This window comes from Thamnophis elegans, chromosome 1 (genome assembly GCF_009769535.1).
Source record: "Thamnophis elegans isolate rThaEle1 chromosome 1, rThaEle1.pri, whole genome shotgun sequence".
NCBI lineage: Eukaryota > Metazoa > Chordata > Lepidosauria > Squamata > Colubridae > Thamnophis > Thamnophis elegans.
Window position 1 is genome coordinate 41358197 of NC_045541.1, and position 24934 is coordinate 41383130.

General features: G+C 35.9%; 1 protein-coding gene across 5 annotated transcripts in view; it reads left to right on the forward strand.

Moving 5' to 3' along the window:
- Positions 1 to 24934, forward strand: part of ZEB2 (zinc finger E-box binding homeobox 2) — a 171370-nt gene that overhangs the window by 142362 nt on the left and 4074 nt on the right. For all 5 annotated transcript variants that reach the window (XM_032216202.1, XM_032216184.1, XM_032216176.1 and 2 more), the window contains exons 7-9: positions 1450 to 1558; positions 6231 to 8203; positions 12136 to 12316. In XM_032216202.1, coding sequence (XP_032072093.1) covers positions 1450 to 1558; positions 6231 to 8203; positions 12136 to 12316 — 2263 coding nt within the window. The remainder of the gene's footprint in view (positions 1 to 1449; positions 1559 to 6230; positions 8204 to 12135; positions 12317 to 24934) is intronic.

A 24934-nucleotide genomic window follows, 5' to 3' on the forward strand; every position in this document is an offset into this window, starting at 1 on the left:
TAGCATAATATTTCCTTTTAAAGAGTTAAGAAGGTATTAATCTGTTACTTTGCCACCTTCGTGACAAAATATTAAAATGGCATTGCTTTTTCTCCTTCCGATTCTGTTGCTTCTAACTATGAAAACATTAGGAGGAAAATGGCTGGATGTTTATCCCCTCTAACTGCCTTACATTTCACATGTGAGAGTGTGATTGTGTTGGCGCATTACGAATGGTAGCTTTGGTGTTGAAAAGTCCCCTCATTTGCTCATGGCATTTACAATTAGTAAATTAAAATGATTGTATCATATTAACAGTGGCACAACTAAAGTTTATAGTAGTCCTCCGAGGGCTGTGGGGGGAGACAAAGCAGCTGTTGCTGTTTGTTTATGCAACTCAGCAACATATGAGCACTGGTCCCTCAATGGGGCTCGGCGGGCTGGGCTCTGCTTGATCTTTGAAGGTTGCTGCTGTTTGAACAACCCTCCCTGTGTCCCATGTAACACCATCTGTCTCACTAGGAATGTGGGAAGATTCAGCACACCCTAGCAGTTGTCATACCGTTTCTGGGCTGTCTTTTCTGCAATAGTCTTTTGTGTCATTGCTGTTTGGTATGGGGTGTGTGTGTGGTGGCGGTGGGTGGGGGAGAAGGCTGACCTCCTACCTTGAACATCCAGACTAGATGACTGTAGCTTTTTTTCTTTCTTTCTTTTTTTTCTTGGTCAGAATTCAAAGTCACAGCACTTTTCTCACTTGTTCAGAAAGGTCAGCTGTGTTTGATTCTATCTTTATGCTGCTTTTTTAACTTGTTCTTTCTGCCAACTTCTTCCCTCCTGTTTTGTCCTGGTTATTTTGCATTGCAAAAGGGGGGGGGGGAGGTAGAGAGAAAGAAAGAAAGAAAGAAAGAAAGAAAGAAAGAAAGAAAGAAAGAAAGAAAGAGAGGTTAATTGTTGGATTCAGCCCCCTCCCTCAGCTGTGAGCACCCTTTGCATTTGATAACGAATAAATCTTGCATGTAATCACAATGGTGAATGATTCAGAGGCACGAGAAAGGGTTTCAGAGGAACAGTTTTTAAGCTGCAATTATGAAAAATTATACATAGTTACAGTGTGCTAGCAATGTAACAAACCTTAGTTTCTTCTTAAAAATTAAAAATCCATTTTTCCCAATGTTGCATGTCTTAATATAATTCCAAGGCAAATGCTGAAAATGCATTCAAATTGGCTTCAAGTTTGCTGCCAGCCTTTTGATTTTTATGGCAGCACCAATGAAGCAAACAAACATCCGTGCAGAGCTTCTACTTGGACAAATAAATACAAAGCTGCTTAAATAATTTTTTTTCCTCCTCCAAATGCGATCCTCTATCCCTCTGTCCTTTTCATTCCCTCCCCCTTTATATATCATTATGCACACACTCTCAGCCAATTTTATTTGCATAAAATTCATGCTGGCGTCTTACCTCTCCTAGCACCAAATGCTGACCCAAGGAGCGGGCAACCGTAAGTTCAAGTGTACCGAGTGTGGCAAGGCCTTCAAGTATAAGCACCATCTGAAGGAACACCTGCGAATCCATAGCGGTAAGTCTTTGAGGTGCTGGGCCCTCATTTGCATTTCGTTTCATGAATTGACTCTTAACAAGAAGGACGGGTTAAGATTTCTGCAACTTTATTTAACATCGTTCGATATTCCATAAACGCTTTTTGATTCAGCCTCATTTTCCATACAGTTCAGGAAATATGCCTGCCTCCATCTCTACATTTTCATTGCCTCTTTGAGAAATATTGATTCTCTTATTTGTTTGTCCATCATCTTTAGCTGTTTTCAATTTTTCAAATTTTAGGCCCAAAGTGAGAAACCCTAGAAATGAACATTAGTAATATTCTCCACCTAACAGTATAATATCATGCTGGATTTCCTTGAAAACCATCAAGATCTAATTTCCATGGATGCCTTTTTCCCCTTTTATTATTATTTTTTTACATTAGTAATTTAGAGCAGCTAGGAAGCCCAATAAACAGGATATTGACTTATTCCAACAAACACATACTATAATTTGCTTTCTTTTGGCTTAATGTTATATATGAAGACACTTGATATGCTTAAGGTGATGTAAAAGCTAGGTTGAATTCATATCTCACACTGAGGCATATTTGTTTTAAGCACAGTTTCTTGAGCAGTTCAGTCTTATAGATAAGCATGATTATCAATTTATCATGGCTTGTGTGGCCAGTTCCTAGTTTCTTTCCCTCCCTTTTTAATTATTTTTGCTTCATATTTCTATAAAGTTGTTAGATACAAACAAACCAGGAGTAAGCCAGGAAACTACGAACAAAGCGAGTATTTCATCTCTATTTCACCTACTGTTACACTAGGGTAAACCAATAACAAAAAACTGGGAAGGGTTTTTTTTTGCCCTTAAATCATGTTTTATTAATTGATACCACCCTAATTATATATCAAACAACCCACCTAACAGAGTCCAGCAAGTGAAAGCAGCCTTTTATAAGTGATTCAAATTTTCAGTGGATGATGTTTGTACCATAGGATTTTTTCAATCATTATACCCTTAAAAGAATGCAGCAGCTGTAAATTATTTTTCCAAATTAAAAAAGTGATTATGTAAGCAAAGCAAACTTTGATATCTCTTTATCAGGTATCAAAGATTGGCTGCAACTTTCCAAACTGGTGTCCATTCAATGCAACTATGTTTTTTAAAAAAATAAAACTAGTTATTTCTTTGATCTCCTGTATGTTTTACATTATGTCACAGAACAATGGGAAAAATGGCACTATTTGAATTTTTCAGTATATGAAAATCTAAATGAACTTTTCCCTAGTCAAAAAGTACTCATAAAGCTCAGAATTCCAGCTTTCCATTGCAATTGTTACACGTTTCCAGTCTACAGAGAAGCCTACTTAGCAGTAAATTTCATTGATTCCTATAGAACAGGGGTGTCAAACTTGCATCGTCACAGCATTGTCACGTGATGTATCACAAATTTTCCCCCTTCGCTAAACCATGTGGGCATGGCCAGCGCGTGATGCATCTGGCCCATGGGCTGCGAATTTGACAGCCCATCTATAGAACATGTTTATACTGGAGGAGAGAGCAACAGGAAATCAGGCAGTGACGATCCATTTCCATATTATTGCCCCATATTTATTTTGATATGTTGTCACAAGGACTGACTTCATTCTAAGGTGGTCTTTGACCATACTTCTATAGGTAAATATATGCTGCAAAAAAAAACACCAACCCTTCAGTGTGATAGTTTATAGACTCAAGCTTTATTGTACATTGTAATTCCTTAGAAAGCAGATTTTGTTAATATTTAATACACTAATAATTTACTAATAAGTATATAAAAATCAAGCAGTGAATGTTGCTTTAGAAAAAGTAAATCAGTCCTGGGAAATTTTAATCCAAAATTAAGAACTTCTAAGTCCCAATGATTTTTCATTGCCCATTAAAGCAAATATTTTAATTCAGACATAAATACAAACCACCATATCTCACTATGAGAATATATTGTGCTGACATTTCTCCTTTCTTTTTCTCTTTCTCTCACAAGTTTACTTATGATGCCAAAACTTCAGGAACTGTGTTTAACTTGTGTTTAAACTACAAGTTGAAATATACTTGGATCTGTGATCGTAATTTGATCCTGGATTATTCTCATTACGCTTTGCTTAAGCAAAAACAGTTTTCTGAATATAGGAGTCATGGGAAACTCTTATTTGCTTATATTTAAAAGTAGAAACTGCTACCCTAATGATAGCCAAGACTTCTATAACCTTTTTTCATAGAATGACAATTAGAGATTACTCCTTCATTTTAACTGGGATTTAAAATCACTTAACTCTGCTGGATCATTACACTTATTTTAATAATCTGCATAGGAATCATAGTTAAGGAGAAATATTCTTTAACTTTAAAAATGAAACTTTAAGTGAATCTTGCAGAGCTCTATTTTAATGCTCATATTTTTTAATGCGGTATTAGTTTTATTTGTTGAGGTGCATTTGACTATGGCTGTGTTCATATAACATACCTACCTATAGTTAAGCAATTGTGATTTGCTCAATTATCAGAAATTTTTCAAACACAATTTACTGACCTATAAATTAACAAGATTGACTGATAAAACATACTAAATGAAAATATGACTGGTTGGTTGGTAATTCAACATATTATGTAAACGTGGTCCATATATTTCTTAAAGGTTCTGAGATCCTGAAGGCTCTTACCAACAAAACAGGCTATAGTAGATATTTTTCTTATGTGCAGGCACATAAGCCATTAAAGTATACTTAAAAGTTGTATTTGAAGAGCAAATGGTACCACATTTTCACATTGTGCAGACTGTAATAGTTCCTGAGAAAACATAGATTATGTGAGTTTTATAGTACTTTTTCCATCAAGTTTGATTGACATTGATAGTTATTATTTATTAGGCAATGGTGCTGAATAATGAAAGGGGAAATATAATTGCTGCGTTGCTGCTTTGGCTAAGAAAAACTTGAGATAATTAGGAGATTTTAAGGAGGCAGGACAAAGTGGGAGGAAATCTGTCTAGAGACTTTGTGCAGCACATACAGATGAGTTGATTCTAGGTCTCCCCAATGTTTCCTGCACCCCACCCACCCTCCGCTTTAAAAAGTTTCTAGTTCTGGGATATCACATGGATGTTTTTTGTGGTATATGCTAAAGATAGCATTTTTCATTCTGTATCTCTCTTGTGTCCAATGTTACATAATAGTATATAAAAAGTAAGTGGAAAAATTAACATTGTTGTAGGTCAGTGATGCAAAACCCATGCTGTATACTGTCCAGAATCATTTTACACAAGATGGGCAGTGAATAAATTTCATAATAAATAATAAACAAACTGCAAATGGTCTATCAGCTGCTATTTTGCATCTTCTGTGTTTCTTTGGGCCTTTTATGGAGGGGGCATTTGACAGGGAAATACCTCTTGGTCCCCATTAATCTTCCAGGTCCCCTCTCTTAAAACAGATCCTAGCCTTACAACTTTTGAACAGTGACCCTTGATGCATTGTGCAAAGCTCAAGACAATGGGCATTGAAAAGTTCTGTATTGTGTAGAAGGATCCTATGTTCTCCATGGGCTCCCAAAAATAGTCAGCCTCCAAATTCTGAATTATTGAACTCATTCCAGAATGACAGAAAATGAAGTCCCATTTTGCTTCCTTCCCTTCTATTTCCTTATCTTTTGCAATTTCCTGTAGTGTCTGATTCACTATAAGACCATTGTTCTCTCTTACAACTAAATTCCCCAAACTGTGGCTTACATGAAATATAATTTGTTTCCCAATTAAGCCGTGATTTCTAATTCTCTTTTGAAAGGCCATCATTGATGCCTTCCTATCCACTTTTGGAAACCATCATCTGAAAAAGAGAAAGGACAGGATGAGAGAGAGGAAGCAGGAAAGTGTGTGAGATTTGTTTATAAATGTAAAAAATAAAATCTCCCTCAACTAAATGAACTTTTATAATAATAAAGATTCAATAATTGAAGGTTTTAGATGAGAGATTAGGGATGAGTAAGAAACTGTGTTTGCTTGGGAGAGATACTACTCTTTGATCTTTTTCCAGTAGATCATCTGGAAGTATCAACAATTAAAAGCCAAATAAATATCCATAACTTGTTCTCAGGCAGAATTTGTATTTTGTTTCAATTTAGGATGTTGTATGAGGGGAAAAAAGGGCAAGTGAACATACTTATAGTGGTAGAATGTGATACAGCTAACAGTCACAAACTCATTTGCGTAGGGTAAAATAATTTCTAGAAAATTCAGTGCTGAGTTATTCAAACAGAGAACTTGTAAAGTAAATTCATTCAAACTGCATGTTGCCTGTGCTCTTTTTAAAAAAAGCCTTGCAAAATTATATCCTGCCCACTCTATTTAGGTATTACAAAGATTATTATATTTAGCTTTTACAAACTTATTTGCATAAGTACATTGCAGGAGAAGCTTTATTCCCTTTTAAAAACACACCCAATTGTTAGCAACAATCAAAATTAGGACTACCAGAAAATTAAATATTTTAGATAATTATTTCCACTTGGAGAGGCTTAGACATAATTTGAAAGGTAGGAAGGAAGAAAATATAAGATGAAATGCACAAACTTTGCTAGCTTGCCATAACCTAGCCGCCGCAACAGAAATCTAAAAACCATTTGAGTTTGTGACTTACTAAAATTTAATCTTAAAAAATTCATTGCAGGTGAAAAACCATATGAATGTCCCAATTGCAAGAAGCGTTTCTCCCATTCTGGTTCATACAGTTCACACATCAGCAGCAAGAAATGTATTGGTTTAATCTCTGTAAATGGTCGAATGAGAAACAATATCAAGACGGGTTCTTCTCCTAATTCTGTATCTTCCTCACCTACTAATTCAGCCATTACACAGCTGAGGAACAAGCTGGAAAATGGAAAACCACTTAGTATGTCTGAGCAGTCAGGCCTACTTAAAATAAAAACAGAACCACTAGATTTCAATGAGTACAAAGTTCTGATGACAACTCACGGCTTTGCTGGTGCTAATCCATTCATGAACGGCAGACTCGGTGCAACCAGTCCAATAGGAGTCCATACCTCTACACAAAGTCCAATGCAGCACTTAGGGGTGGGAATGGAAGCACAATTACTTGGATTCCCAGCAATTGGGAGCAATTTAAGTGAAGTGCAGAAGGTCCTGCAGATTGTAGACAACACCGTTTCTAGGCAGAAAATGGACTGCAGCCCTGAAGAAATTTCCAAACTGAAAGGTTACCATATGAAGGAGCCATGTTCTCAACCAGAGGAACAAGGCATTACTTCTCCTGGTATTCCACCTGTGGGTCTTCCAGTAGTCAGCCATAATGGTGCCACTAAAAGTATTATTGATTATACGTTAGAAAAAGTTAATGAAGCCAAAGCTTGTCTCCAAAGTTTGACTACGGATTCAAGGAGGCAGCTCAACAACCTTAAGAAAGAAAAGCTACGCACCCTAATAGATTTGGTGACCGAAGATAAAATGATAGAAAACCACAATATACCCACTCCATTTTCATGCCAATTCTGTAAAGAAAGTTTTCCTGGACCCATTCCCTTGCATCAACATGAACGGTACCTCTGTAAGATGAATGAAGAAATCAAGGCAGTCCTCCAACCTCATGAAAATATGGCTCCTAGTAAACCGGGTATGTTTGTTGATAAGCAAGCTCTCCTCCTATCATCTGTACTTTCTGAGAAAGGAATGCCTAGCCCTATCAACCCATACAAGGACCACATGTCTGTACTTAAAGCGTATTTTGCTATGAATATGGAGCCAACTTCTGATGAACTACTGAAAATTTCCATTGCTGTTGGCCTTCCTCAGGAATTTGTGAAGGAATGGTTTGAACAACGAAAAGTCTACCAACACACAATTTCCAGGTCGCCACCTCTGGAAAGGGGCAATGTCAAGGTGGTGCTGGCTGCCACCAACAACACTCCCATTAAAGACTCTTTGTCAGCCAGATCTCCTATAAAGCCTGTGGACTCTATAACATCACCATCTATCGCTGAACTTCATAATAGTGTTACTAACTGTGATACTCCTCTCAGGCTAACAAAACCTACTCACTTTACCAATATTAAACCAGTTGAGAAATTGGACCACTCTAGGAGCAATACTCCTTCACCATTAAATCTTTCTTCCACATCTTCTAAAAACTCCCACAGTAGTTCTTACACTCCAAACAGTTTCTCCTCTGAGGAGCTTCAGGCGGAGCCTTTGGACTTGTCTTTACCAAAACTAATGAAGGAACCCAAAAATATTATAGCTACAAAGAACAAAACAAAATCCAATAGTGTAAATGTAGACCACAACAGTGTTTCTTCGTCATCTGAAACCTCAGATGAGCCGCTGAACTTGACTTTTATCAAGAAAGAATTTTCTAATTCAAACAGTTTGGATAAAAGCACTAATCCATTATTTGCTATGAACCCTTTTAGTGCCAAACCTTTATATACCACACTTCCACCACAGAGCGCATTTCCCCCAGCCACTTTTATGCCTCCAGTTCAGACCAGCATCCCTGGCCTACGACCATATCCTGGAATAGATCAAATGAGCTTCCTACCACATATGGCCTATACATACCCAACTGGAGCAGCTACCTTTGCTGACATGCAGCAAAGACGAAAGTACCAGCGGAAGCAAGGATTTCAGGTAAGGCTATGACTTATTTCATGACTGCACAATAGTTAATGAAACCTCATTCTAAAATTTTGTGACTCATTTAGTTTGTTTTTAATGAGTAGATGGTTTAAAGAGAGAAATGAAACTTATAAGAATGATTAAGATTCTTATTATTAAGAATTCATACGCAGGAAAGCTTTTCCTAGTAAGCTTGTAGTGGCAAAGAAAAGGCTGCTGAGAGAAATAATATTTCTCTATGTAAAATAAATATAACCCTGAGTGACACCTTGCCCCCAACCTATCCCTGCCCCCCCAAACCCCCATTCTATGGCTTCATTGGTAAAGTGTTCACCACGGTCCTTAGAATTTCTCAGAGAATTATGTGGCAATGATAATACAGCAATAAGCTCTTTATAATGGGTTCTGACTAATCTTTATAAAGCTATTAAAAGGTTTATGAAGATCCTCAAACCAGACTTACTTTCATCTCACCTATTCCATTTTTCACATATCTCTGTGCCACCCACTCATCCTGTCCCACGGACCTTTTGGAAAAGACTCTAAACAAATTCCAGTATTTAAGGAACATCTGTCATTGTCTTCATTTACACAGAAGGATCTAATAATTTGCCATCTTCAAAAAAGATTAAATCTTCAATTAGGATGTTGTTTTATAAACTCTAGGTAGTAATAGGAAACTGGCTCATAGATCACATCTACTTCCTCTACTTTAATAGCTACTATCTAGGTTTCAAGTAGGAAGCTTCCCCATTATCTACTACAAGATCTGTCTTTAACTTCAGATGATGAAAACTAACCCAGGGCATTCAGAACAAGCATACACTGTATCCGTGAACATTGTTTTTAATTGTTTAGAAATAGCAAATGTAGAAATATGGTATTTTGATCAAATGAAATTCTTTCATAGGTAGGAGGTATGGTATATTGTTACATAAGCAGACAGACAAACAGACAGACTTTCCTATAAAATCCATTAGGTTCCATTAATACTTTGACATACCACTAAATATGTTTTCTATTTTCAAATGTAAAAATCAGATATATCTTAATGTTATAGACCATAATCTCTCTTTGGACAATAGGAACATAAGTAGCACAATGGAATGTTTTCACTATTCCAATTTATAGTATATCTGCCCTCTTTTCAAATGTGTTTAAGGTTATTTAATATACTCTGATATAAATTTGTACAAGAAACTGAACTGTCTGATAGCAAATGGAAATGTATGTTATCATGCAATTTTGTACTCTCTTTGGATCAAGACAAAATAAATATAAAGAAATTTAATAATTCACTGATCCACATTCATTACTGCTTAATGCTGAAGGCTGTTTTAACATAGACAGTGCATTGATAAAAAGTGTTATTAATATTCCCAATTTCAAATTACAAAATTAAATATAAAATTGTAGCTCAAGGCCTTTAGAAGGAAGACATACATGTAAATGGATTGCATAATAATATTTTGTACCTAAATGTAAAATTCAGTTAAACGTGTTTTAACTTTTACAGTGTGTATGTGTATGCACATGTGCAAAATAATCTATGTAGCTCAGTGGTGGGTTGCTCTTAGTGTTGCTACCAGTACGCTGATTGTGGTCTGTCCATGCACAAGCATGACATGCGCTGTACACATGTGTAATGTGCGCTGCGCATGCATGTGCAATCGACTGCCCCTGTGACACCCAGCTACTTGTTGGGGTGCATGCAGGGACCGCACACTGTGCACACATGTGCAGTATGCCTTTTGGCATAAAAACAGTCTATAGAGCGCTGGCGGGCGGGCCAAACAAGCCACCATACAGGTATGCTCTCAGCTGCTCCCGGCCACTACCAATATGGCTGAACCGGGCTGTACTCGCAGCAATCCACCACTAATGTAGTTCTAACTTGTGTGTGCATGTCCATGCATGTGTGTATACACACACACCACATATACACAAATATGGCATGAGTTTATATTTTAAAACTCACGCTCAAAGCTTTTTTGCAAAATAAAATACTATCTGCAAAGCTAAAAGTCATGCTATGAAGTTAATGTCAATATCCTGAAAAATTAACAGACAGGTCCATATGTGAAATGAAGCTTAAACCTGTTTGTTTTCCTTCTTGAGCAGTTATATACATATTACTTTATCTCACTAGTAGAACTGTTTCAGAAACACAAATTTAAGCTTCACTTGATATATGGACCTATCTGTTAATTTTTCAGGATATTGACAATAACCCGAAGACTGTATCTCTAGGATTTAACACAAATGTAAAGTTAAAGTTTGCATCTTTTATAAGATTCGGATCCACTCTGGCATTCCATAATTCCAGTTACTTTGAAAAATTACCCCTGAAAGATAAATGATGTTAAAGCCATAGATGTGTAGTGGTAGTAATGCTCGTTTTAATTTCAAAAAGTTTGAGAGTAGGATATAAAAAAATGAAATATTGTTTATTACTTATTGAAGGCGGCCTTACATGCACAATTATTTTGAAAACCTTGCTCTCCAGGTTTCTCATAGCAATCTGAATACCAGAATTCAAGGTATAGTCCATGTAAAATATGACCCTGGTACGTTCTGAAATATATTATTTTGTCTGCTTTGTATATTTCAGAATTGCTATAGAGTGAGATGTAGAGGAATCACAATTACTGTCCCCTCGTATCTTTGTAGCCCTCTTGTGAACTCATTGATTTGTTCTTTGAACCAGAACATGTTCAAAAGAATAGAAATCTGTGATCTTGCTTGTCTGTCTCTGAAAACGAAGGAATGGAGGATAAGGAACAAGAAAAATGAGTTACTTGCATTTCCTTCTTCTCTCCCAATTCTCATCTCCAAAAGGTGCTCATTCAGTGTTGATATCTGTGGTCGTACGACAAAGTATTACATTATATTTTGATCATTGTCACTTTTCACAGGAATAAATCCCAAAGAAATACGTGGAATTGACTGTTTTTGATTTGTCAGTTACAGATGGTCTCTGATAATGATTTTCTGTTCTCTCCCACGGCAAAGACATACCATTTCATAATATCAGACACTAGAATCTCAAATTACTCTTGGCATTTGACCGCACTGCTATCTTAGCTACTATACCGTTATTGCCATATCCTTCTAGTTCACTACAGGGAGAGAGCGATTGCATGCCAGCCTATGGGAAAGTCAATAGAGCCTAGCTGCCACTTGAAAATGAAACTCTTCAGTGATGTAGGCCTATGTATCTTGTTAGATTCTTCACTCTTCTTTGTAATATTATTATCTTCTTTGTGATATCACAATATTGGTTTATATATACCCATTTACAAACTTTAAAGGTAGGAAGAGACAGCAGGAAATAAATATCTAATACAATGTCACCACCATATTGTAACCAAGTATTTCTAAATATTATAAGAAAAATATGATTCTTTGGAAGCCCCGTGTTATATACAGTGTATTCAGATTCAGGAGACAAGCAAAGTATATCTAGTTTGATCCAAGCATGTCCTTCTATGAATGTGAAGGTACTGGTCTATTTGTAAAGGGCACAACTTAGGTAATCTTTTCCTTGAAGGAATTCATTCTTTCTTCTTCTAACCTTCAATGTCACCTTTCAAATTGTTTGGAAGAATCTCTTGATCTTCTGAAACAACTATAAAGGTTGCTGCTGGGATTTGCAATCAAAAGAGGATTTTTTTTCTTTAAAAAAAATTCTGCCATTCCATCTTTAAGATCATCATCAGCAGAACTGTGATACATTTATGGAGCACTGGCATTTAACAGAATGTACAAATAGGCTTGCAGAGTTTTCCCAAGAAATGTGTTCTTTAGGATATGGTTCCACATTTTGAAAAAGTTGCAACTGTGAACCAGTTATAAAGATAGGCTGCGAGTAACATGTGATAAGAACATAAGAAAAAGAAAAATGGAAACAGTGATTTTTTACAAAACATGTGGTTGTTTCACAGGGAGAATTGCTTGATGGAACACCAGATTACATGTCAGGTCTTGATGACATGACAGACTCTGACTCCTGCTTGTCCCGAAAGAAGATCAAGAAGACAGAAAGTGGCATGTACGCATGTGACTTATGTGACAAGACATTCCAGAAAAGCAGTTCCCTTCTGCGACACAAATATGAGCACACAGGTATGGATGATTGCAATATATAGAGATAAGATTTAACAGTATATGTAGGTCTACAGAATAAAATGCAGCAAAGGTATGAAACAAAATGATGCTCATTGCTTATTGCAGCTCTCCATTTCCTTCCATTGTTCAGTTCTAAAAAAAAAACCATGTTTAAAGCTGATTGAACAATTAAAAAATGAACAACCTAGAAAAAAGGAATCCATTGACTAGGACAGCCTGTATAATCTCAAAATGGGCAGAAAGTTGAATGAATGCCTAGTGAAGAAATAGCTAGTCAGAATTTAGCCAACAATAGCTAAATTCTTAATAGTCATCTGTGTTCAGGAAAATGATTATTGGTAGGTATATAGATCATGAAATTTATTCTTTCTAAACAAATAAGCATGTGCAATTGTGCATTAACACAGACAAGGCTAAATTTTTAGAGTCAAGAGGGGCTTCTGTTTTAGAAGTGTGTTGTTTTTTTGCTTCTGCACCATTTCTTTCATATCAGTCATATAAAATATATATTGTTAAGTATAGTTGTTATTTTCTAAGGAATAATTCCTCACAATATGCCTGCTTTCAGGAGGTTTTCTTAAAATTGCTCTGCTAGGTTGTGTGCACTTAACTACTGCACAGAGCCACAGTGAATGGCCTCCATGTGAAAAAAAGGTCTGATTACAGAACGTTGTGAGAAAATAAGGATATTATCATTATCTTTTGTGAAAAGCTGGAAGTTATTATGGAATAGCAATCTAAAAATAAATGTAATAACACGTGTTATCTGTAACACATACACAAAATATACACCTATAGATATAGACAAAAGTCCCAGATCCTATATTAAAATTCAGAAATATTTAGTAGATTATATAATATTTTACAGATATGGAGAAAATTATACACAAATTTGGATCTTGAGAATTATTCATTATTAGTAATTTAGGAATAGTAAACTAAAGAAAGATGATTGACATTGGAATCTGCTTTTAAAATATATGTTATATATTCTTTTAATGCAAAGACAGATAGACAGACATAGTCATTCTAGAAGATTTATTTAGCTTTCTTCCATCTGGTTTCTTCCAGAAGTATTAGGACTACAAATTTCAGAACCCCAACCAACATGACCAAACTTTGGGATTTCTGGATATTTTAATCTCATTTCATCTGAGAAACTATTTGGAGAAAGATGCCTTAAACAAAGGAACACATGTTCCTGAAAAGCTGAGATAATTTTTCACAGTAATGTTGTTTATTCTACTGTCAGTAAAAAAGAAGTTTGCAAAGAAAAGAACCACTACATTCTATATTTTAAATATGAAGAAAAACATCAAAATATCTGTTTGTGCTTTGCAGCACAGATCTCCTGTTTATTAATAAAAATCAGGATACATTTCTCTTGAATAAGTGATTTTATTATATATGATTTTCTATTCCTCTAAACAATCTTTTACTTTAGCTTATGAAAGCCTGCATCTGTAAATATCCTCATTGGTCTTTCCTGCATTATTTGCTAACATAGAACGGGTTTCCATTTGAGAATACAGTCCAGCAAATATTACTTTTTTATTTCCCAACTGCACTGGAATGTGAAGCTGGTGGCACTCACCAACTTTAATTCATCATAAGGGTTAGCAATCCCTCCAATCTAATCTATTAATGCCTTTCCTCACTGTTGACAGCTTATCATCTTAGAAATTACTGCTCTTGAATAGTTAGCTGTAAAGTATATAAATGCTTGATATGAAAATACTCTAATCCTGTTCTTTCAATGCAACTTTTGGGTATGGCTCTTGTTAATTTTGTTAACTCAAAGAAAAATAGGGGGGAAAAACCCTGCCAAAAATGCAACATATTAAAATCACACTAATTGCTAGTAAATTAATTCAGTTATTGATACTTTGTTGCCTCAGTTTCTTTAAGAAAATCAGTGTTTCTCTGCAAATCTTTATATAATGACAGGTAAACTCTGTTTTACTGTAACATTCATTGCAATATTGGATATGCTATGTTCCTTGGCCTATTTAAAATACATCTAAAGAAGATGGTATTTATTTAAATAACATTATATTTATGGGATAAATGAGAGAAAATTCAAGGTGGATTACATTGTGTGGCTCATTTATATGTATATAAATATAAACTTCCTTTACAAAATATTATTGAGATGGAACTATGTATTAGATTGTATGACATGGGAAATTTTGAAAGATTTTTATTCCTGCACCTACCTTCTCCTAAATGATGTTATTACATCCAAGCAAATAGTATTTACTATATTTCTGCTGCTGTTAACCCAAAACTTTATTATTAAAAATTATCAGGTTATATATTGGGATATAGCTGAATCTTGCAAAATTGTTCGTTCATGAGATCTATAGATATTGGTTGAAAGTGGAAGGACTGAGAATTTTATAGGCTAAAAATTATGTTACATCATTTTGATTTGCAAAAAGATTGTGCAGAAAAAAACCAAAAAGTATATAATCCAATTTTCAGCTAGAAAGGATGTGTTTCAGGGTATAATAGGAAGATATAATGACTATCTGTATACATATTGCTTAGTTTTCCCATTTTTAAAATGAGATTAAAAAGCAACAATGCATTGAGTTAAATTCTAGAAGAATAAAACTCTATCGAGAAATGGATTTCATGTTGGTTAGGAAATTCTGGGAGGTGAAGTTCACATATCTTGGAGGTTTGGCACAGTGGGGAAAAAAAGGCAGGATATTTGGATTTGAGTTCCTTTCAATTTTGCTGAAAATATCTTGAAACATTAGCAGTTCTATATGCATATTTGGAGCCTGACCAGGAGATAGTTAAAAGTGGAGGAGGGGGTGCTTCCAACTCAGTTTTTTGAGGAGCAAGGTCTGGACTGATTTCCTGTTTTGTCAAGGTTCCTTAGTGGAAGAATTATCCTGGATTTTTTGAATAGGTACCTGCTTGGCCTACAGACCTCATATATCAGGGAGCTACAGGAAATATGTTATCCTAAATTCTACAAAGGAAGTAAAAAGAGATTTGGTCAAACAAACAGCCCAGTCCTGCCGTGCCTATTCAAAAGCAAATCCCACTGATGAAATGGGTGCTTTTTTCTCAGATAAGGGTATGGAATTGCAGCCAGACGTCATTTGGTGGACATTTCTGACCAAGTCACTCGCGGTAATGGTAGCAACATGAAAAGAGTAATAACCACAGCAGCTCTCAGTTCTTTTCACTATATTAGGAGAAAGACATGCAAACCAACATTAGCTGCTCTTGATATTCTACTATGTACCTTATGTAGTGATCCATCTGAAGTTTACTTCCAAGAGAATGTAAAGGTGACTCGCCTTTTTTTTCTTCTTTGGCCTCCTTTGCAAATGTTAAATTAACTGCAAATTAAACTGATAAAGTTATGGGAAAAGCCTGCACAATGGAATGGCTGCCTCATCTGCTAATATATATGCGAGATTTCAATCTGTGTTCAGGGCCAGACTCCCTGAACTGCAATTAACCTTTACTTTCCATGTCTGAATAGTTATCCTTTCTTCATCTTTTTGGGGGACATTTAGTGTTTTCACCTCCCCCTGGTTTTTCCAGAATGTAACAAATAACAAACTTAGCTTAGTGAACCCAAAATGTGGATCTCTCTAAAGATACAATTCTCTTTTTCTTTGGTAGCTAGTTGCACTAAAATATTTTTGAGGCTTTGGCCACATTATGGTATTTATTAACTTAAAAATATAAGCATTAAAGTAGTTTTCTGAATTATTATTAAGTATTTTTAGGATTAGTATTTATCTTTTTGTAAATTGTCTTGTTTAGAATTCCTCATCATGTTATAGTTCTTGGAGTGTCTCCTACTCTACTGTTATTATTTTAGTAAAATTAGTATGCTGCCTCAGTCACAGATTCTAGGTAGCTCACAATTGCATAAAATATGGATCAATGGTCAACAAAAGTGATTCATCATCTTTAATAAAATCATAAAACTAAAAATCAGCTGTAACCAATTATATCTATTACTTATATGTTCGGAGTATTCAAATCAAAAGCCCTTTTGGATTGAAACATAGAAATCACATGTAATTTCCAAGTTTATACCATGGAGTAAACGATTTACTATGCCATACTCAGTTCTCCAATATATTCATGATACAGGTGTGCTTTCAGTAATATCCAAGATAGTATTATAATGTATGAACCTGCATGAGCCAGGAAAAAGCACCACAATAATATTTGACGAGTGAGCAAATATGAGATCATGGAACTTGATGTCTTAAATCCTATAGTGTGTAAGGATCCTTCCTCTCTCCCTAATTGTTTTACTACCTTGGTAATGATAGGCACATGTTAAAGTGAAATATGATCAATATTGTAATCTCTCATACTTTCATGTCTTTAGGCTACATTATATAATGACCCAGTGGTGTTCTAACCCTCAATGGTGCTTTGCAAATTTTAATAAACATTTTAATATGCATCTAACAGTTAAAAAAAATAGCACTGCTGATCAGTATCTAATTATCTTAACTTAACTAAAGGTTGTGAGCTGTCCAACCTGTTGACATTGACTTAGCACCTCAACATGTAATAACTGGCCTATAAAGGAAAGTTATATGACAAGTTACATATACTCTTGTTTTGAACCCATTTCCTTGGAGGGTAAAAAAAAAAATACCAGGAGAAGAGAAGGCAAGAATCAGAAGTTCACATAAGTACACAGGATTTCAATTTCTGTTAGCTTAAGAGATACTTATTTAGAGCCAATTTTTATTAGAGCTGTTGGTAGCAGTCAACAATTCCAGACAACCAAGAGTCAGTATGACCATGAATTTAGGTCAAAAGTAGATATCTAATTTTTTTAGAGGTACTTGGAGTTAAAATAGTCTCACACCTAAGACTAAGAAAGCTACCCAGATATTAAAATAATTTTTAGTAGCTGTTGGGTTCACAGTTACCTACCTAAATAACACATCACAACCCAGTGATTTGTATCTGAATCATTAAGCAGCTTTTCACTTACAAAAGCAGCCCTGACTGGTCAGGTAGGGCGATTCCTATTTACTACAGACAACTTGGAGAATACAATAGCTATTTTCAGGAAAGTAGACAGGATATTAGCCTAGTAGATTCTAGGACATATAATTCTGGACTTCAAAAAGATTGATTTTCTGGTCTTTCATACAGAGCTAACCTGAGCCACGTGCTTTATTTTGGGCTTTGAATCTTATTCAGATGAGATGAGGGCAGAATGAAGAACAGAATGTCATGAACACCATGCAGAGATCTAGTACTAGTCATGAATATGGTATCCTTTAAGAAAAGTAGAAAAGAAATTACCTGAAAAAGATACAGCAGAACTGCATCTTCTAGGCCAGTAATGGTGAACCTTTTGGGCCACCAAGTGCCCAAAAGTGTCCGCACACGCATATGCCGGAGCACTAGAAACCCAAAGACCAGCTGTTCGATGCACATGTGTGCGCCAGCCACCTGGCCTTTGGGTTTCCGGCATGCAGCTGGTCTTTGGGCATGCTGGAGTGCTGGAAACCCAAAGACCAGCTGCCAGGTGCACATGTACGACTAGCTGGCCAGCGTGTGCCATAAGAGCCACTAGCGGCAGTGCACATGCCCACAGAATGGGCTCTGCATGCCACCTCTGGCATGTGTACCACAAGTTCACCATCATGGTTCTAGGCAGTTATTATCTGTAAGGAAGACGAGAGAAAAAATCTTTTTTTTAATCCTGTTCTCTATGTATTACCTGCAGAATATTGATTGATTGATTGACCAAAAAAATTGGTCCTAAGGGACCATGTATAAATGGGGTGGAGGTGGGATCTTCTCCTAATCTCCTAAACACTTCCAGAGCAGGATGACCTCATTGGGCTCTAAAAGCCAGTTGGCAGGCCCAGGTTTTTGGGCTCTTTCAGAAGGCCAACAGGGTGGATGAGCATCTCACCTTGAGGGATTTGATGTTCTAGAGAGTTGGGGCTAAGGCACAAAGACTCTTCTCTTGTTTATAGAGCTCCTCTAATGACCCATGAAGCTTCAAACTTTACATAGAATTCATTTAGTCTAATTTTTTTTCAAATGTAAAGTTAAATATATATACGTATAGATAAGCCATGCATTTGAATTCTGAGGCCTTGTTACCTTGTTTCATGATATGTTCTATCTTGCTTTTTAAGTGGATTGGTAAGAATCTCTGTGGCTGTAATTATTATTATTATTATTATTATTATTATTATTATTATTATTAAACATGCAACAGGTTTTTTTTTAGGAGCATTCATGCTGATATAACTTGCACTTTTATTTTCTCACTGGTTGAATAAAATATTGCTGTTCAGCTTTCATAGCAAATCAGCTTTCTTTTGCTGCCTTTCTGAATTCTCATCTCATGGGTTTTCCTTCTTTAGAGTTTGATTCATAAAACATCATATGTTGTTTGGAGATAATTTTCTGCTACTAGATTTAAATATGAGGGCTTCTTTTTTTAATACTTCAATAATACATAATTTCCTGGAATAAATTTAAAGCTGATGGAATTTATACCAGAAATGGAAGTCTCTCTTTTTACCAATAATAGAGTAAGTGTAGTATTTGCAATTACACCAAATTGCATTTATAACGCACCTTTAACCGCCTCACTTCACTCTGTCCATTAAACCATCCCCACTGGGACTATTTTTACCATCCCAATCCCTAAGTAGCTTCAAGAAAACCTTTAGAAAATCAGACCTTTGGCCAAATGATTCCTAAACTACCTTCAGCATCTGGAATTTCTCAATTGTTGACTTACATTGTTCACTTTCCAAAACTACTCATGCTTATACCACTAAAATTAGGAAAATAGGAAATACACAACTTTTAAAAAGACAGACATGTCAGTGACTATATTTGTGACTTTGATGTGTTACTATACTTGAAAATGAAAATATGATTCTTTAGATAAGCGGTGCCCAATCTTTCTGGCTTGGTGGCCAGCAGGGGGGCAGAAGGGATAGTTCCATGTGAGTGATAGGAGAGAGTTTCAAGCAACTGCCACTCACGCAAGGGGAGATATTAGATATAATTATTTCTTGTATCTTTCGATAAGAAAACCCATAACCAATATTTGTAAAAGTTGTCAAGCATATAATAATTTCTCATTTATGGTTGTGATGCAATATTACAAGTTGAACAATAATGTAACTTTTATTCCATAAAATAATGACCTTTAAAAAAGAACAAAGAAGATAAATTAGGTGATTTTGTACCTAAAGGTCAGCATTAGGCCCCAACAAAAGTATTTGAACAATACAAACTTTGTCAAAATATATAATTTTTCCTATAGCAAAATACTTTTAGTCAAGAATCATATACGTATCTAGATATGTATGCATGCTTCAATACTATTGAAATTGTCTTAAGAAAAGCTTTAAAATTTCCCTTCATTAATTCCATCCAGATCATTTCAAAGGGATCTCCATCATAGAGCAGATTGTCCAAACATCCAATGAGAAGAGGTTTAATTCTGTTTGATGACCAGAAAAACAAAGAAGGATAATGTAGCAGCATAGTGTTTTTGTATTAAAGTTCTCCTGCTGGATTGAATAAAGAACAAATAAATCTCTCAGGGGGAAAAAAGTGAAGGCATCAAAAACTAAAAATATTGAATGATCTAACTTTTTTCACAGAGAATAGGTTAAATTGAGACATAATAAAACATAAAACCCTGCAGTTCGTTGCCAATCTAGCTTTGCTTAAGCTTGAACATGCCAACAGTAGAACAAGATACCTAGATAGATGGGGGAATCTTTCAGTTGTTCAAGGTACTGTATCTTGGGTTCAGGAGCTTGGACTAATAAGGCCTTTTCAAACTACATTTTTCTGTAGCTATGAGTACACCACTGACCTGAAAGCCATCCATTCTTCTCCTAAGCATTCAACTCTTCATCTGATTTCTTTTACATTAGGAACACATACATCGCCAACAGCATTTTTTTTTCCTTGTCTGCTTTTTCAAATCTTCCCTCCCTAGTCATCCAGCATTTATGCCCATATGTTTTCAAAGAAATTAGGAGGATTTTCCTTTTTAAAAAAAAATAACATTTTATTCCTTGTTCAGATTTTAAATAACTGGTTCTTTCTCTCTTTCTCCTTCCATCTTAGGAAGTCGTACCTAAGGTCAGTTAATATGGCTGGTTTTCCTGCTGTCTTTGGGAGTGAAAGCTATTCTTCCTATCACATGTCCATCAGTTACCATTTCAACAAAAAAAAATGCGATAATAATCCATTCTGCTGCCAAGATGTTGAGGGTGCAGCTGGCATGAAATTCACATGGAACGGAGATTTGGAATTATCTGCTTCACATGAGTCTGATTGTGTGATCATAATTTCATGCCTTTGCATTGGAAATATTTCAAAGTAGCAAGCTTTTGAGTTAGTCAGAACACTTCTCCAATCTAGTTGCTAAGGAAGTAAAGGAAAAAGAAAAAGGGAGACTAGCTTGTCCACTTAAAACTGTTGGAAAATGGATCATAGGTCAAAGGCTCACTTATTAGAGAATTACCACCATATGCATTTAACAGTTCTTTTTCACAACTTGATAACAATCATCTATAAAAGCAATATAAAATGGATGGATAACTATATAAAACTATACAGCACAACCAAAAATTAATTGAGATAAAAACCACATTAATATAATACCACTTTGATTTTGCCCTAAAAACCTCCTGGGCCACCAAGGCCTTATTATTCAGTAAAAAAAAAACCAACCAAAACAACTCAAAGTATGGGTGGCAAAGACAGTTCTTCATTCCAATTTACACCTGCTTTTGCTATATTATCAGGTATATCAACTAGTCCCAATTGTCATACCTATGCCCAGATGAGAGAAGTCACTAATTTGGTATCTTCCAGATTTCCAAAACAGCATGGCTAGATGTTTATGCTGGCAAAGAAATTCTGGGACTTGCCAGAACTCAGGTTGGCATTGCTGGCATAACCCATGTCTACCTATTATGTCCTTCAAATATGCTATAAACTATGAAATCTTTATGCTGTTATAATTCTAGAGTTATGTTCCCAGAAATGTGTCTGATACTCTCCATTTAGGTTACCTCTTGCTCAAAATAAATCCTGATACACTGTTCTGAATGTATACAGATAGTCCTCAACTTATGACCACATTGGAATCCAAAATTTCTATTGATAAGCAAGACAGTGGTTAAGCGAATTGTGTCACATCTTACAACCTTTTTCGCCACAGTTTTTCAGTGAATCACTGCAGTTGTTAAGTGAACCATGTGGTTGTTAAATGAATCTGGATTCCCCCATTGACTTTGCTTGTTGGAAAACAGCTGGGAAGATTACAAATGGTGATTACATGTGCTCAAGACAGTGCAACTCTCATAAATACATGTCAGTTGTTGAGTGCCAAATTTTGATCACATGACCATGGGTAATCATAAGTGTGAAAACTGGTCATAAGTCACTTTTTTCAGTGCTGTTGTAACTTTGGCCAGTCATTAAATGTATGGTTGTAAGTCGATGACTACCTGCAATTAATTTATATGTGTGTGTGTGTGTGTGTGTGTGTGTGTGTGTGTATGAATAAATAAATTGCAGGTAGCCATCAACTTACAACCATATATATATTTTGTCCCAACTGAATTAGTAAACCACAACATATACGTAATACTTGTTTAAATATTAAAGGTTTACTCAATTGCAGTTTTACTGTAATCATTTAGGAGTTTTGCTGGTTGAATAAGGGCAGTTTTAAAAATGTACGCCTTTCAGGAATTGATTTGGTCCTGCACTTAAAGTTACTCATTTCATTTACTTTCTTATGATCTGTTCTCACTCTGTTTTATACTCTGACACGAGCTCTATTGTCCTTATTACTTATAGGACATGCTACCTAGCAAGTGTTCTAAGATAGCTCTGTACTGAGACAGTCATATAAAACTGTCAGTGCATCCCAGATTTAGCCCAGATTTTGTAGGGGAGAGTACTGGCCTCCCATTACTAACTCATGGCTAGAGTGGTTCTTGCTGGCAACGCCACAGTGAAAACCAGCACGTTCTAGTGGCATAGTAATGATAGGCACGGCCACCTTGCCATGGACTGATTGTTATCAGCAAGAGAAGGATGGTGCTTTTCTCTCCCTCCCTCTCTCCTTCCCTTCCCAGCCTGAAGCTCAGCATCTGTGCATGCATTTCCATGGAGAAGGATGTAATCCTTCTTACTGAGTATCATATCAGACTATGAATATGAACAAGTAAGCTCTAGGTATAAGCTCAAATTGTGCCGTATGTGTTCTGAAAATTACCATGTACATCTGCTACAGTTTATGCTTACATATACTGCAGCCAATATGGGCAGTATGTCCAGCCTGTTCACATGCTAAAGATGTGGCATTACCACATGCAATCATGGTTACCTGTGTTTTCAGAAGAACCTGTTGTAATTGGTCAGAAGGTTTAGTTCTAAGGGAAAGATAATCAGAATTAGAAACTGTAAGATGAAAACAGCAGTTTATGTTTTAAGAACTTTTCCAATGAGTTAATGGTCTGAGAAAATCAACATAGGATGTTCATTTGGGTATTGGAAAAGTATGTGCAGGGAAGATAGGGAAGGAAGGAGGAAGGAAAGCTAGTCCTGGAAATAAAACAGCATAGTTTGAGAAAAAATAATAATGAGATGATGAATAGCTACTGACTGTTGGAGAAACCAAGTGTTTCTTACCTAGTCTAGAAAAAAAGAGGTTCTAATATATAAAAGCCTCTTATTGCGAAGTCCTTGGTGCTCTTTGAGCCTGGTTGTTTGGCTGCAGACATTTCATTACTCAGCTTGATAACATTTGTGTTAGTGAGTATGGGGTTTGCTCCCTCCCTGCCAGGATTGGTGGAGTGGGGTTTTATCTTTGGTCGATCCTTGATTGGGTATGGTTTTCTGCTTGATTGTTTGTCTGGTGTTAATCCCTGTTTATCTGGGTTTGGCTGATAGAGGGATTGTGTTTGGATATTTTTGTTTCCTTTATAGCTCTGTGTTGTCTCTTTTGAATGTTGTAACTATGCTTTGCTTCTATGAGTCTGTCAATGGCTGATTTGTCTGAATGGTTAGTTTCCAGAAATTCTCTAACATTTTCTGGATTTGTCTTGGTCTGCTATCTTCAAAGATTCCCTGTTGAATTTATGGTTGATTTATCCATCTGTTTTGAGACCAAACCATATTTATCCACCAATAGAAGAGAATATTCACAATATTCCCAAAAAGCTTCCTCCAGAATTATTACATGGGAGCAGTTATGTCTCATATAACATCATGAATTAAATATTTTATTTCTTGAAGTTAGTGAGATTTTATTTAAAAAAAGAAGGTGTACGGCTTCCACGTTGACATCTCAGAAGTACAGTCCTTTCTCTGTCCATAATCAGTTGCTATATACAGTATGTAATGTATGTGTGAGGCAATAATTTAAAAGGTTTCGAAGAACCTATAGCATCATTAGGATTACTTAGTCTAATATCCCTCAGAACCCAAAACAGTAAAACCTATTAAGTAGCCTCTTGAGATGGTAAAAGGTATTCCATGGTTATCAAGAGCCAATGTCAGTAAATCTGAGAATGTTGCTTTGTTCAAAGCCTGACCATGGGACTTTCTGCACTATCAGCTCATTTGCAATTAAAAAAAAAATCTCTGTTCATGTCCTTGGCATGGAAAAAGCCCTGTCATCATTCTGCACCTCATTGAAATAGATTTGGATCACTGCTTTAGTGAGAAGATTGTATCTCATCAATGGGAGAGAATATTGACCCAAGGCAGCTGGGATGAAATCAAAATCCCTTAGTTGTGGGGTTCATTATTTTTAGAAATATGTCATATCCATGCTCTGAGTTGTCCACACTGCATTGATGAATAACGTGGATCCCTACATACCAAATACTGTTGTTCTTCATAGCATTTTTTTCGACAAACATGTCCACTAGCAAAAATAACAGAATAATAGAGTTGGGAGGGACCTTAGAGGTCTTCTAGTCCAACCCTCTTCTCAAGCAGGAAACCCTATACCACTTCATACAAATAGTTGTCCAATCTCTTCTTAAAAACCTCTAGCAATAGAACGCCACACAATTTCTGGAGGCAAAAAGCTGAGCATGAGCTGAAAATTTTCAATGAAAATCCCTACAGTTAAATTGGAAAAATCCCAAACACAATCACAAAAATATTCCAAGCTAGATGAGAAATCCTAAATACAACCTAGCGCTATGCATATCATTCTTTTTTCTGGCTTTTTACCATGAGCTGGCTTCAGTTTGAGGGAGGTGGCATTGTTTTTGTTCTTCCAACTGCTTTTTCTCATCGGTGATCAGGGAGGAAAATGATGATATGTCCATCATATCATCATACAAATGATAGCTTGTACAGGTGGGTAAATTATGGCACAAGCAAGCGATTGTAGCATTTGCATGGTGATGTTACCCTAGATATATCCTCATTTTGACACAATAGCATTTTGTTAAGAAGGTGCCTTTCCTTTTTTAAACAATGGTTTAATCATCATTATTATTAAACTTATAATGGCTAAGCACACATAGCTGTAGGTATTTTGTGCAGCTTCTCTTCAAATACAATCAATCACTCACAAAACAT